This window comes from Bombyx mori, chromosome 24 (genome assembly GCF_030269925.1).
Source record: "Bombyx mori chromosome 24, ASM3026992v2".
Taxonomy (NCBI): Eukaryota; Metazoa; Arthropoda; class Insecta; order Lepidoptera; family Bombycidae; genus Bombyx; species Bombyx mori.
The window spans coordinates 10,765,434-10,781,215 of NC_085130.1; the positions used below are offsets into that span (position 1 = coordinate 10,765,434).

Genomic DNA, 15,782 nt, shown 5'->3' on the forward strand with positions numbered 1-15,782 from the left:
ATAGTTGGATTTTCTATAAAAGCGTATTTTGTTAGTTTCTTTTTAACTATTATTTATTAGATGAATTAACACGTTTAATTCCAACGAGTAGGTGACGTGGAGATGTATATGGCAGAATACACGACGCCAACACGATCCAAAAACAAAAACAAAACGTCTTTTTTTTTATAGCTTAGATGGATGGACGAGCTCATAGCCCACTTGGTGTTAAGTGGTTACTAGAGCCCATAGACATCTACAACGTAAATGCGCCACCCACCTTGAGATATAAGTTCTAAGTATAGTTACAACGGCTGCCCCGCCCTTCAAATCGAAACGCATTACTGCTTCACGGCAGAAACAGGCAGGGCGGTGGTACATACCCGCGCTGACTCACAAAAGGTCCTACCACCAGTAAATTACTAGCTATTTGAATAGGGTAAACTTAATTGAAGTTCAATTAAAACACATCGAACTGTTGATGCTGATACCAAATAAAACGGACCTTTAATTACAAAGAGAAACGTTTTATCTGGAGCCACTGCGTTCATCCACAGTCCGTTTCCAAAGATCTTTCTTGCCACGTACCATCCAGCTTTGGAATGAGCTCCCCTCCACAATGTTTCCTGAGCGCTATGGCATGTCCTTCTTCAAACGAGGCTTGTGGAGAGTATTTAACGGTAGGCAGCGGCTTGGCTCTGCTTTTGGCATTGCTGACGTCCATGGGCGATGGTAACCACTCACCATCAAGTGGGCCGTATGTTAGTCTGCCTATACGGCAATAAAAAACAAAAATCGTCGCGTATTAAGCGAGATGTCACCTAACCAAATAGCCTTTTTCCCCCTAGAATGTTTTGAATCACGAACAAATATATCTATGTAGTATAAGACGAGTGGCCTGCATCATCAATATTGACAATGTCGTTTGAAGATAAAGAAACTTGTGTATCGAAAAGTTCGCTGACCTATTTTATAGGTAGGTAACTAACAGCGTACTTAGTATATTTTTTTTGTTTATCTATATATTAATACGTGAAGCAAAAACTTTGTATCCCTTTTTACGAAAATTGCGCGGACCTAGGAGTATGAAATTTTCCACACTTATAGAGAATACAGAGAAGAAGTGCACAATGCTAATTTTTTTTAAAAATAATGCATAAAAGATACATTAAATGAATAAAGAAAACATTACACACCTACATACCATGTATTTGACGCACACACGCATGCATACTATTTATTGTCAAACTTTTGTTCTTGACGTCTGTTGTCAAATTGAGAATAGATTAAATATTGTTTGTCTTTATTAATATTTTTTATAATGTACTCTTGGCGAAATTTGTGATTATAGAAGTATAAAATACAATCATAATAGTGTACAAACTTACAATTCCAATTAATTATATTCGAATTTCGACTACTGCGGGTCCTCTAGTTTTTTTTATTGCCTAGACGGGCGGACGAGCTCACAGCCTACCTGGTGTTAAGTGGTTACTGGAGCCCATAGACATCTACAACGTAAATGCGCCACACACTTTGAGATTAAGGTCTCAGTATAGTTACAACGGCTGCCCCGCCCTTCAAACCGAAACGTATTACTGCTTCACGGCAGAAATAGGCAGGGTGGTCGTACTTACCCGCGCGGACTCACAAGAGGTCCTACCACCGCTGTTTGATCGCTTACGTTAGGATCAAAACATTTTTGACAACAATAGAATATGTTTTTAATCATTGAAGATTTATTAAGCTCGACATTGGAAACAGCGGAATTGTTAGAAGCCAATTGGCCGTTATAAAAAAGGTTCCTCCAAAAATCAATTTATTTATTTTGTTTATTTATTTATTAGGCACACAATACACATCACAAACTAAAGTAGATACATAAAAAAATGTGCTGAGTTTGTACACAATGATCCTTACAACTATACAACAAAACAACAAGATAACTTTTTTTCTCCTACCTATTCTAGTAACCTCGAGGGGTTATTCTAGATTCGCCGAGGTAGTAGCTGAGCTCACGGGGCTCAAACTTGACGACGTTGCCAACACGAACCCTAGCAAGAGCAGTGCTTCACAGAATCTACCACCGGATCGGAAACGCGACCCACTGAGAAGATCCGCCGAGAAACTCAGTGGACTGTGTCTGTGGGTTAGTTTACTCGCCGTGCCCTTCGTCGCAAGCGACGGGTTCGACGAGAACGATGATCGGTCATGATAACGAAAACCAATCTAACTTATAATGTAAGGAAATTATACTCACAATATACATTAGACAATTAGACTATGTACTACTTACTTGTGTTTCGGCTTGAAGGGTGGGGCAGCCGTTGTAACTATACTTGAGACCTTAGAACTTATATCTCATGGTGGGTGGCGCATTTGCGTTGTAGATGTCTATGGGCTCCGGTAACCACTTAACATCAAGTGGGCCGTGAGCTCGTCCCCACCAACCTAAGCAATAAAAATTAAAAAAAAAGAACTTACAGACCCAATTCGCTTTTAATTATCATCCTTGACAGTGAAAAGGATAATTTCATTTTAATTACGACACGCGAAAACCGAATAAAATACTATTTATAAATAATGAATCTAATTTTAATTATCGCATAATTAATACTCCGCTTGAGGAAATATGTATACATACATTGTACAGGTTTATTTGTTTCCTTTAAATCACTATTTTGTGTAAATGATACTTATTAATAAATAAAATGAATTAGCTCAATGTGTCTATCGTTCCTGAGATAGGTCTCGCGATCTCTGGATAGTTCATCTCGTTTCTGAGATAGGTCTCCCGGTCTCCGGATAGGTCTCCTCGATGTATCTATCGTTCACGAGGTAGATCTCGCGGTCTCGCTAGTATATGTCGGTCACAACGTATCCGCCGGCAATGACTCAACAGTGTTTGTAGTCGACTCATTAGTTCGGTAACATGTAAATATAATGATAAATACATTGTTTGTGCTCGTCAAACATTTAATAAGTTGCATTTGTGCGTTGAACCCGCTGAGTTTCTCGTCGGATTTCCTTAGTGAGTCTCGATTCCGATCTGGTGGTAGATTCATTTTTTTTTATTGCATAGATGGGTGGACGAGCTCACAGCCCACCTGGTGTTAAGTGGTTACTGGAGCCCATAGACATCTACAACGTAAATGCGCCATCCAACTTGAGATATAAGTTCTAAGGTCTCAGGTATAGTTACAACGGCTGCCCCACCTTTCAAACCGAAACGCATTACTGCTTTACGGCAGAAATAGGCAGGGTGGTGGTACCTACCCGCGCGGACTCACAAGATGTCCTACCACCAGTAAGGAAACGTCGGAAACCCTTCTGAACTCGTTTAGACAAAATATCGATTTAAGTTCGCGATGAACGACAATGAGCTCTTACATAATAATACATCGTATCGATTGTGTCAATTGTATCATAATATTGTTGACACACAAATCTGACTAAGAGCGGTTGGCGCGTTATTAGCATTTCTCAATCATAGCGCTAAATTTTGGAGCGTGAATCAGAACTGCAATAATGCCGTCATTGTGATGACGCTACATGTCGCGGCCGCATTACGGAAATAGCTCTTAAAGTAGAACCAGGAACGATCATTAAACAAAGAACCCAATTTCGGTCGAAATTGTTCATTGATAGAATTATTTTAAGCTCATAACGCTCTCGACCGGATACCAAATCTGATCTGGTTCGGAAATCCAAACAGCATCTCCTAAAGACAGTGTAAGGAGCGAACGATCCGTAAAATGATCCATAGTTCTGACCTTTCTTTTTTTTTTATTGCTCGAGCAGGCAAACGAGCATATGGCCCACCTGATGGTAAGTGGTTACCATCACTCATGGACGTCAACAATTCGAGGGGCAGAACCAAGCCGTTGTCTACAAATTAGCTAGTTAGTTTAGGTTAGTTACAGAAATCGGCATAATTAGTTCAGTGCGCCGCGTAGGGCACCGGTGACCTACGCAGCAGTAACAGATCCCAGCGTCCGACTCATGACATTCCAATTACTCGGACTCGGAACAAACCGAGAGTCCGAAGTCCGGGACCAGGAGATCAAGAGTCTAACCAAACGCAATCGACAGACGTGTCTGGTCTGGTACGATGTTTTTATTATTCACTTTTAATAATAAAACGAACGGCTGCGGCGATTGCCAAGAGTGTGACGGGCGATCTCGTCTGGAACAGGGCTGGCAAAACTTGGCGAGCATTAACTATAGTAATAAAATATGACCTTGTACGTTCCATACTTGTTAAGTCGAGCTGGTGGTGGTTTTTACTGGTGGTAGGACCCTTGTGAGTCCGCGCGGGTAAGTACCACCGCCCTGCCTATTTCTGCCGTGAAGCAGCAATGCGTTTCGGTTTGAAGGGCGGGGCAACCGTTGTAACTATACTTGAGACCTTAGACTTATATCTCAAGGTGCGTGGCGCATTTACGTTGTAGATGTCTATGGGCTCCAGTAACCGCTTAACACCAAGTGGGCTGTGAGCTCGTCCAGTCGAGCTGGTATTAACTGGTTTCCCGGCAATCGAACATTAGTGACGAATGAGTTTTGTCATGCGAGAATTTTCTACAAATTGGCTTGCTATTTACAAGTCCTATTGACGAATTGCAAGCTTTCAAAATGGAAGTCTGAGCCAAGCAACTAGCAGGCATGGGGTTAAGCCGAAATTTGGAAAGAAACAAACAGCAAATAAACAGTCCTTGAAATTTTGTCACGGGGCCAACCCTAAATCAAATTGCGTGACGTAATAATGACGTGCAGCACCGAGCTTTCCTGATCGCTTCAAAGGTTTGATCAAACATTTGTGTTTCTATTGGCGTATCTTATTCTTTATACCTTTAAACGAGGAATTCTTGTATATATAATCTGAATCTCGGAAACGGCTCCAACCATTTTCATAAAATTTAGTATTTCGGGGATTTCGGGGGCGATAAATCGATTTAGCTACGATTTATTTTCAGAAAATGTTGTTTTATTCGTGTTTTCAATAATCAACTCTTCCCGACATCTATTGGCGAATAATAATACTATTTTTCTTAATTGAGGGCAACTAACCGCTTTAAAGACACAACAAGATGGCGTTATCAAAAAAAAATATGAGCGAAGCTCGGTCATCGTCTAGTATTTATTTATTTCATGAACAGCAAAAGCAGACCTTACAATCTGAATGTTGCCACGAAGCTTGAGTATTAACACTTCAATTGTACAGTAATTAAGACAGTAATACAGCTAACCCTCTTATAACACGGTATTTTACAACGCGGTTCCACTCTTAACACGAAAATAACAATAACACCAAGCCCTTCTTATAACACGGTACTTCTAAAACACGATAACGAGATTTTCGTTTAAATTATTTTAAAAAAAAATATCATGCACCACTTTTTTTTTCCTACCTAAGCTTATAGCCTTGAGAGGCTATATCAGCGTCGCCTTAACTAATAGGTGAGCTCACGGGGCTCAAACCTGATGACGTTGCTAACACTGGCCCTAGCAAGAGCCGTGCTTCGCAGAATCTACCGCCGGATCGGAAACGCGACCTACTGAGAAGATCCGGCGAGAAACTCAGTGGGCTGTGTCTGAGGGTATGCACCACTACGAACACACAAGCGCGAGCACAAGCACGTTTCCCTACTTTTACCGCTAGGGGCGATGTTCCGACTTCATACAAATTTGAGTTAACTTTTACGCTATCGAGAACGTTAAAAAACTCACACTAAGCTCACAGTTCGATTTGCGTGATGCGGGAATCGAACCGACGACCCTCGGCACAACAGTCACGGTTGTTACTGCACCACCGAGTTAAGCTGCTTTCAGACTAGGCTATACTATAGCGCCATATGGTATAGCAGCGTATACTTAGTCAATAATATATAGTACAGTAGTGTGAACGTGTCCTTAACAATGTATGGTGTGCGATATTGTTGTGCTATGAGCTATATACTATATGCTATTATAATATAGAAATCATAGCTAAGGAATCTTTTCGCAACTTTATAATATATACATGTAAAGAAAAACCTTTATTACATACTTAAAACTCTTTAGATTTCAAAAAGGATTTTTCTTCAGTGTCATTCAGTATCATGGAGTGAAGTTTGTCATTTAGTAAATAGAGAGTTCAGTTTTGTATAGTTTATTAATATTGTTTACTGTTTAATTTTTAATATTAATTTTAAGAGATTAATGGCTTTTTTTTTTGTTTCTTATTATACATATAATATAACAGAATATTTATTTAAACTTTTATTTTTTACTAGCTGACCCGGCAGACTTCGAAGTGCCTTAATCGATAAATAAAAGACCTAAACTTTTGTATAAAATAAACTAAAAACAAACAAAAGGAATCCGTCCGACGCGACGACGGAGGACTCATCAAAGGGAAAACAAAATTGTTATTTTTATTTAACTCCAAGCACTTTCATATTTATCTACCTTTTAAACCTTCTCTGGACTTCCACAAATAATTCAAGACCAAAATTAGCCAAACCGGTCCAGCCGTTCTCGAGTTTTAGCGAGACTAACGAACAGCAATTCAATTTTATATATATAGAAGATAGAAGAAGAAGATAGAAGATTCATTCTGAAGTATGGTACTCCATATCATTTTAAACATTTCTACAGGCTAGGTCTTACCGTCTCATTACAATAATTATTATAATACACTCCAACATATACAATGCACACCAAACATCATCCAAACATTTGTTCCAACAATTGTTCGAATTACGAAATACACCGTCTGCACGTTCGAAATTCGGATTACGTAATCGCTTATAAAAATGGCCGACGCTCGACTGTTAAATTTTTTTTAAATTTTTCCCCAGCTAACGTGGCAGGCACGTGCATTATTTATCGTAATGCCAGATGTTACGGGAAATATGAAAAGTGGGTTTATGTTTTTTTTTTTTAAACATGACTAATAGTTTATACAGAGTTTCGAAGGTCAAGAAGCGGGCACGTGTATTGTAATACTTAATTCAGGGTATACGAGTGACAATGCAGGGATGTAACTTGAAACTACTAATGAGCTGACATATCGCTAGCGTCACATTGTGTTCGCGAATGAATTCCACGATCGGACAATTGCTATGCTTAACGAGAGCTCCATGGGCTTTTTTATTGCTCAGACGTTCAGACTAGGGCACCGCCCGACCGGTGTTAAGTGGTTACTGAGATATATAGACGTAAATTCCGGCGCACACTTTAAGATATTGAGTCTTAAGTGACACTTGTGGTAGGACCTCTTGTGAGTCCGCGCGGGAGCAAAAACTTTGTACCCCTTTTTACGAAAATTGCGCGGACGGAAGAGTATGAAATTTCCCACACTTATAGGGAATATGGAGAAGAAGTGCACAATGCTAATTTTTTTTTAAAAATAATGCATAAAAGATACTTTAAATCAATAAAGAAAACATTACACACACTACATACCATGTATTTGACGCACACACGCATGCATACTATTTATTGTCAAACTTTTGTTCTTGACGTCTGTTGTCAAATTGAGAATAGATTAAATATTGTTTGTCTTTATTAATATTTTTTTATAGTGTAGCCTTGGCGAAATTTGTGATTATAGAAGTATAAAATACAATCATAATAGTGTACAAACTTATTATACAATTCCAATTAATTATAGTCGAATTTCGACTACTGCGGGACCTCTAGTACAAATAAATACTAAAAATACGGAAGTAAATACAAAATAATTAGCATCTTATCCAGTTATATCGTAGGAGCCATATTATTGTGCAAGGTAGTGCGATTTTAATCTGGACTTGAAAATTTTAGAGATAGTGCTCAGGAAACGCCAGAAAGAGGCCTTATCTCAAAGCCAGATGATCCTCCCTGCGTCGATAATCCTCAATACTGAGGGGACTTTTTGGCGGGAACGCGAGGAGTGAAGTTGTGTGATTTGTTTTGTGATTTTCTATTTAATGTTTCTTCGTGTTTACATATGTAATAACAGTGATTTATTAACTGTTCAATATCATCTGTGAAAGTGCACATATGTGGGAAAATGAAACAAAGCCGCTGGACATAACTTCTCGGGATCCTCCAAAAAGTCCACTGAAAAAATATCAGTAGATGTCCACCATTTTACTGAGATTATATGTTATCCCATATCATCTCATCTTCATTTAATTTAATTTAATTTCATTTCATTCCATATTATAATTTTTCATAAAAATAAGAATATAAATTAAAATAAGACATGACTTAAAGGTCCTAGTTACCAGATCATAAAATCCCTTAAAAAATCAATACTGAGGGTCGTGGCTTCCTCTAATAGCTTTCTCCTGGATTATCCTGGGCTATTCCTGCCTATCCTCGATTGTGTGGATAGCAACGTGGACAAAATTGTTGCGAATGAAGCGTATTTGTTCTGACCGGCTCATTGGACTTTGCCTCTGGTCCTTTTTCCGCATACCGCGCTAATTACAGACAGCTTTTATTTATTTATTGCATAGATGGGTGGACGAACTCACAGCCCACCTGGATTCAAGTGGTTACTGGAGCCCATAGACATCTACAACGTAAATGCCGCCACCTACCTTGAGATATGAGTCCTAAGGTCTCAGTATAGTTACAACGGTTGCCCCACCCTTCAAACCGAAACGCGTTTCTGCATCACGGCAGGAATAGGCAGGGCGGCGGTACCTACCTGCGCGGACTCACAAGACGTCCTACCACCAGTAATTACGTAAATTATAATTCTGCGGCTTTGATTTTTATTACACGACGTTATTCCTTCACCGTGGAAGTCAATCGTGTACATTTGTTGAGTACGTATTTCATTAGGAAAATTGGTACCCGCTTGCGGGATTCGAACACCGGTGCATCGCTACATACGAATGCACCGGACGTCTTATCCTTAAGGCGAATTTACATTACGAAATTAGTGGCATGAAATTAATTTCGTGACATTAGTTTTACCAGCAGTTTCACGTGTAATTTAATACTTTCGTAATGCATCCATTAATTTCATGCATGCAAATTAGTTTCGTGCCCTGCGCGATTTTTTGGTGAAATTAGTGTCATTCAACTAATTTCATAGTGTAGACGCGACGTGAAACTAATGTCGCGAAAGGGCTTGCGCTGTGCGGGCGTATGTATTGTTAGTTCGGACGCCCTTCAAGCGTTGAAAATGGCAAACCAACGATGGAGTACAGAAAAAAATATAGATCTTCTTAATGAATATCAGCGACAAGGGTGTCTCTGAGACCCGAAACACCTACAGTAAAAAATCAAAATTATCTTCACTTATTCCAAAACAGTTATAACTCTCAGGATCTTCATCTGCTAATTCAGAGACTAACTTCATTGCACCTAAATGCCTTCTTGTTGACCATCCCCGAATCTACCAACGTCTTTTTTTTCTTGATAGTCTTTTTTTAAGTTTATAGGTATATTTATAAGCATTTCTTTAGCTACATTGAATATAGCAAATTATAGCTTTGATGCTGAAGGCGCCATGGTTACTGCGATACTGTGGATTTCGCGACGCTAATTTTTTAACGAAATTACTTTCGCATATATCGAAACTACTTTCGTGAAACTGAGCTCAACATGCATGACACTAATTTCGTAATGTAAATCCCGCATTAGGCCACGACGACTTCAAAAATAAATAGTTTTGTTCCTCTTTTGCGATTCACCGAACTGTGAAGAGTGTGGAATAGTCGAAGATGTAAACAACATAATGAAGGAGTGTGTATGAAGTGAAACGGAACGTAATGGCTTTGTGTTAGAATTTAATTTGTGTGCAATGGATTTAGGTGTCTATTGTAGCATTTTGGCTTCCCCCTTGTCGAGGGCGGCCAGAATCTATACTAATATTATAAAGAGGAAAGATTTGTTTGTTTGTTTGTTTCGAATAGGCTCCGAAAGTACTGGACCGATTTGAAAAATTCTTTTTCCAATAGAAGCCGACATTGTCCCTGATGAACATAGGCTACTTTTTTTTATTTTTTTTAAATTTTTTATTTTTGGTTTCATGTGTGTTTTAATGTTTCCGAAGCGAAGCGAGGGCGGGTCGCTAGTGCTATATAAATTGGTAGATGTGGGTATAAAGCGACGCGTTTAAAAAAAATTGTAAGCTTTGTGGGTGACGTCGCGAAATCGAGAAAAACCTCTTTAAAATAAAAAAAAGAAATAAAAAGCATAATGTAATGCCTTTTCGCATTCAAAGTGTACAATTTTCAAAAATATTCGAAATTGAATTAATAATATGCGTAAACATTTGGTATCACCAGTATTTTTCTCATAAATACTGTCAAAAGAGCGTAGTTTAGTATTAGTTTTTTTTTTTTAGTTTACCTATAGTTAGACTACTATTAACAAAATTAATACACAATTTTATCTTACTTTAAAAGACAGATAATGTAACTGGTAAAAAATAAAAAATAAATGTTGCAAATATTTATGATTAATATTAAAAATATCATTAATGTTAAACCTTTAAAACACTCTCCTGTAAAATTAGTAAGTTTTGAGATTATACATTTTTAATGCGAGAAGACGATATATTGATGCGAAATAACGATAATTTTTGTGTGTACCACGGGTAAGCAAACGCGGATAGCAATGAACTGAGTAAATAAAATTCTTTTATAACCTATTTATATACTAATTCGAATGTTAGTGTTTATTTTGGTTAACGCTAAAATTGTGTGTCGACCATATTATTATATATTATGTTTATATTCGGTGAGCTTAGAGTGAGTGTTTTGTAACGTTCTCGATAGCGTAAAAGTTAACTCAAATTTGTATGGAGTTGGAACAGCGCCCCTAGCGGCAAACGAAGGGAAACTGTTTTTGGGAAAAAGACCTCTGGTCTAATGCGAATTAATAAAAAAAATTACAGTCATATGAACTGTCGATAAAAGTGGAAACTTATAGCTTAATACTAAAATTCAGTATTAATTAATCAGTAATTTTAGTAGGATGATTTAATTAATATGTTTTTTTCCTACCTATGCTAATTTGTTGATTATATTTACTGACTGCATTTAATGTAAATAATTATGAATAATATTCGGACGCCGACCTGGTAGAAACACGCTGTTCTATAAAATGACTATCAACAACTTTGTAAACCGTGTTTTAGCTAATAAAGTTTGATTTGATTTGATGTGTAACCTCGAGGGGTTATTTATTTTAGATTCGCCGAGCTTATAGATGAGCTCACGGGGTTCAAACCTGACGACGTGCTAACACGAACCCTAGCAAGAGCCGCGCTTCGCAGAATCTACCTCCGGATCGGAAACGCGACCCACTGAGAAGATCCGGCGAAAAACTCAGTGGGCCGTGTCTGTGGGTTAATTTACTCGTCGAGCCCTTCGTTAAAAGCGACGGGTTCGACGAGAACGGTGACCGGTTAATATTATTATGTGGTTTTTAAACCTTTCGACAATTTTTTTAATATTGGCCGTTCTCCAATAAGCGTAGACACAATATACGTAGGTACCTACTTGTCTGTTTGACGGATCACAGATATGACGTACATCCGCTAAGAAAATTGTTTTTTTTCCTGTACCGTAACAACATGAAAACAATTCAAGCCGCGAGGCACAGGGATACGTTAACGTGAATCCATCAATCAAACTTTACTAGTTTTTTTTTTTAAACATACATTTCTAAATTGTATAAAGATTTTTCACGTATGTCTGTTTATTGGGCACTTTACACATCGTCCTACTTTTCGGAAGCGCGCGGTTTCTTAGATAATTACCCAATTTCATATTTAATATATAATAAAAATTACATTAATATCTAAATTTAACGACCACAACGCAAAATTTGCAAATCAGTCAATGCACCCGTCAAACATCAAACGGCTGAAGGTTATAAAAACGCATGGAACATTTTATAGCGCTACGAGAAATAAACAAGCACTTTGGAAAAATAAAACCGTTGTTATCCTAATGTTTTTTTTTTCGTTAACAACGTTTACGACTACTAAGTATCCTTTTGAGCCACTAATTTTTGAAGTGAATAATTTTAATTTTTTATTTTTGGAGCCTCTGGGTCTGCGGAGGGACTTCGGTTCCCTCTGTATTTTATACCGTATGTTCCATGGGGAGTGCTCTGAGGAATTGTTCGAGATGATACCAGCATCTCGTTTTTACCATCGCACCGCCCGCCACCGGAGTAGAGTTCATCCATACTACCTGGAGCCACTGCGGTCATCCACAGTGCGTTTCCAGAGATCTTTTTTGACACGTACCATCCGGCTATGGAATGAGCTCCCCTCCACGGTGTTTCCCGAGCGCTATGACATGTCCTTCTTCAAACGAGGCTTGTGGAGAGTATTAAGCGGTAGGCAGCGGCTTGGTTCTGCCCCTGGCATTGCTGAAGTCCATGGGCGACGGTAACCACTCACCATCAGGTAGGCCGTATGCCCGCCTGCCTACAAAGGCAATAAAAAAAGTATAAAGAGTTACTTAGTGACAAAGTATTATCCTGAATTTCATATTTCTTAAAATTACTCATTGTATTTTCTAATTTCAAGATGTCGTCGACTATTGAACTGTCGATTGCACCTATAACTGAGGTGACATCTGTCATGTGCTTATTGTCAATTTGTCAATGTAGTGTATTGATCATGTGTTTCATACTTGTGGTCTTGATGATCACTTTGTTGGTGCAACTAAATAAACTAGTGGTCCCCCAGTAGTCGATATTCGACCATAACTAATTGAAATTATAATTTCGAACATTATTAAGGCTCTATTGTCAAAGACTATTATTAAGAATAGACTATAATCACAGATTTCGCCAAGACTATACTATAGACACATAATATTAAAGACAAACAAATTTATCTATTCTCAATTTGACCACAGACTTTAAGCAATAACAAAAGTTTGACAATAAACTTTTGTTATTGCAGACATGACTGCTTCACGGCAGAAATAGGCAGGGCGGTGGTCCCTTCCCGTGCGGACTCACAAGACGTCCCTACCACCAGTAAAGTACCTATTACATGATGATAATTCGTTACTTGTACGGTACGTGTATTCAATCTGTATTTAGTTCTCTTGGCGCGACTCGTACAGACAAACAAAACCACTTACATAATGAGGCCGTCAGCGCAAAAGTGACCTGAACTTACCATAGTTGTTATGGAGCAATGAGGTTTAAGTTTTCATGAATTTGAATTTTAGTAGGCAAAAAACAATACGCGCAAAAAAAAAAGTTTGCAAAGCCATCTGTTATCTATGAGTGAAACTATGGATAGGCCGGTTTTGCATAAAAAAATATTATGTTTTAAAGCTCTTGCTAGGGACAATGTTAACAGCACCTCCGGTTTGAGCCCCGTGAGCTCACCTACACGCTAGGGTAACGCTGATATCGCCTCTCAAGGGTATCAGCATGAGTAGAAAACAAGAAACGGGACTGCGCTTCCCCTCAGTATTAATGTCAATACATTGGCCAAGGTTGTCAACTTATATTTTTAAATTAATAACACATAATATTTGGCAGTGCTTTTAGTAAATAATTTGGATCTACTCGTCTTAGCTAATACTAGCGACCCGCCCTCGCTTCGCTTCGGAAACGTTAAATGTTATTATTGATAGCTGTGTCCCGCGATGTTACCCGCGGTTATTGTCGTACCACGGGTGACGCCGCGGGGCGAAGCTGGTCTAAAAAAGTAGCCTAAGTTACTCCACAAATCATCGGCTACCTATCAGTAAATGTCTCGTCAAAATCGGTACAGCCATTCCAGAGTTTAGCCGGAAAAAATAAACAGACAAAAATAAAAAAATAAAATTTTGGTATATGTACTGTGGTATACAATACTTACGCATTTAATAAAAAGTGGTTATTTTATTATTACAAACAGACACTCCAATTTTATTTATTTATAGATTAGAACAGAAATTATATGTATTTCGTTTGCCTTGTCAGAGTCAGACGACAGACCCACCTGATGATAAGCGATCATCGACAGCGATAAGCGACCGTTTACACACTAGCACATATATCTAATCACGTAGAGAGTGGGTGGCTCAGCTGTAACAAGTATGTCGACTGTGATAACAAATACTTAGTTATTAAAAAAAATTATGGTTAATTAGACTCCCGCTAAATCGGACTTATTCATTTTAGTAAGTTATTAGTGCGAGTTTAAGAGTATTCACGGCCATATTATGATCTAATGAATTGAAATTGTCATATGAGAATGAAAGAAAAAAATACGCCGAATTGGCGCCAAAGTTTTTTTTGCATCGTTGGCGTCCGTTCCTTTTCACGCATAATTTTGATCGCGTATATACAGTATACATACATTATTATGTGTATACATTCGATGATTACGCAAGGTAATATTTACTTTGTGAGGAACTCCATTAGGCGACTCGGTAGAGGTCAATTAACCGAATAAAATTGTTATCATAGTTACAATGTAAACACGTTCAGTTTATTAATTTACTTATTACGTAAATGAAATTTGTCAAAGTCCTTACATACTTGAAACCTGCGGGTATCTACATAATTGTGGTAGAAAAAAACAAAAAAGAAATGAGTATTTCTTTTTGAAATTTACACGATTAGATACAAAGTAATCTTGATAAAGTTAATAATTAAAAGAATTACGCAACAAACATAATATATAACACATATTTGGGTAATTTTTACGACAACACAAAAAAACAAAATATTTCTCGTATTCACTCACCGTTTTGACTCTGTTCGTATGACGTCATTCTTGTCTAAAAATACTTCGTCTCCTTGACTTAACCAAACCCCGTCTGCACTTTTAACGCAGAAGTAAACCTTCTCGATCGTTTTCGGCACTTCGACGATAATATTCTTCGAGTACTTCGCACTTTCAGACACAACTGTCTCGCAAAGATCACCGCGCGGCACGTATTTGTAGGTTAACGACCATTCATTTAAAGAGTCCACGCTAATATCGTACACACACACATCAGAACACGTATAATTATTGACCGACACTGATAATATCCATGGCGGTGACGCGGCACACGTTATTATCAACGAAAATAACAATAAAAATATACCGTTAGTCCTAATTTGATGCACAAGAGCCATCGTCGGAGTCCGCGGCGCGAGTGAGCAGTGAGCGGTTTCGTTCGACACTTTCAACTGCGGCAGACAAACGAAAGAGTATACAAGATGTGTGTTCGCTTAAATAACGCGAATTCAGTGACGTGTTTTCAGATAAATAAATGAGTAATAGCGTTATTATGAAACTTATAAAACGAATAGCGGTCCGTCGATTTTAGCAAGGCTACGAATATTAACTGTATACAGATAACCCTTCTATAAACAGGTAGATAAATTCCTACAAAGTCCCGTTGCAGGATAGCAGCCGCACCGGAGCCCCATGTTTTATCCTTAACGTAGACCTCCTCGACGATAAGGACCTAGAGTCCATCAGTTAGTATCTACAGTCGGCATCAATGCGCCATTTCGATAAAGCAGCACGACACGAGAACCCTCTCATCGTGGCCGCCGATAACTACATTCCCGATCCTGCGGACAGAATGGTAAACAGTCGACGTCGCCCTACACACGTCATTTCGGATCCGCCCGATCCACTAAAGCACCGGTCACCGTTCTCGTCGAACCCGCCGCTTGCGACGAAGGGCTGGACTAGTAAATTAATCCTCAGACACAGCCCACTGAGTTTCTCGCCGGATCTTCTCAGTGGGTCGCGTTTCCGATCCGGTGGTAGATTCTGCGAAGCACTGCTCTTGTTAGGGTTAGTGTTGGCAACGTCGTCAGGTTTGAGCTCCGTGAGCTCACCTACTTGTTAG

At 38.6% G+C, this 15,782-nt stretch overlaps 1 protein-coding gene across 1 annotated transcript in view; it reads right to left on the minus strand.

Moving 5' to 3' along the window:
- Positions 1-15,481, minus strand: part of LOC101740641 (unextended protein) — a 57,819-nt gene extending 42,338 nt beyond the window's left edge. Inside the window, exon 1 of the mRNA XM_004927288.5 lies at positions 14,678-15,481. Within this exon, the coding sequence (XP_004927345.2) occupies positions 14,678-15,054 (377 nt within the window). The 5' untranslated portion in view covers positions 15,055-15,481. The remainder of the gene's footprint in view (positions 1-14,677) is intronic.
- Between the last annotated feature and the right edge of the window lie 301 nt (positions 15,482-15,782).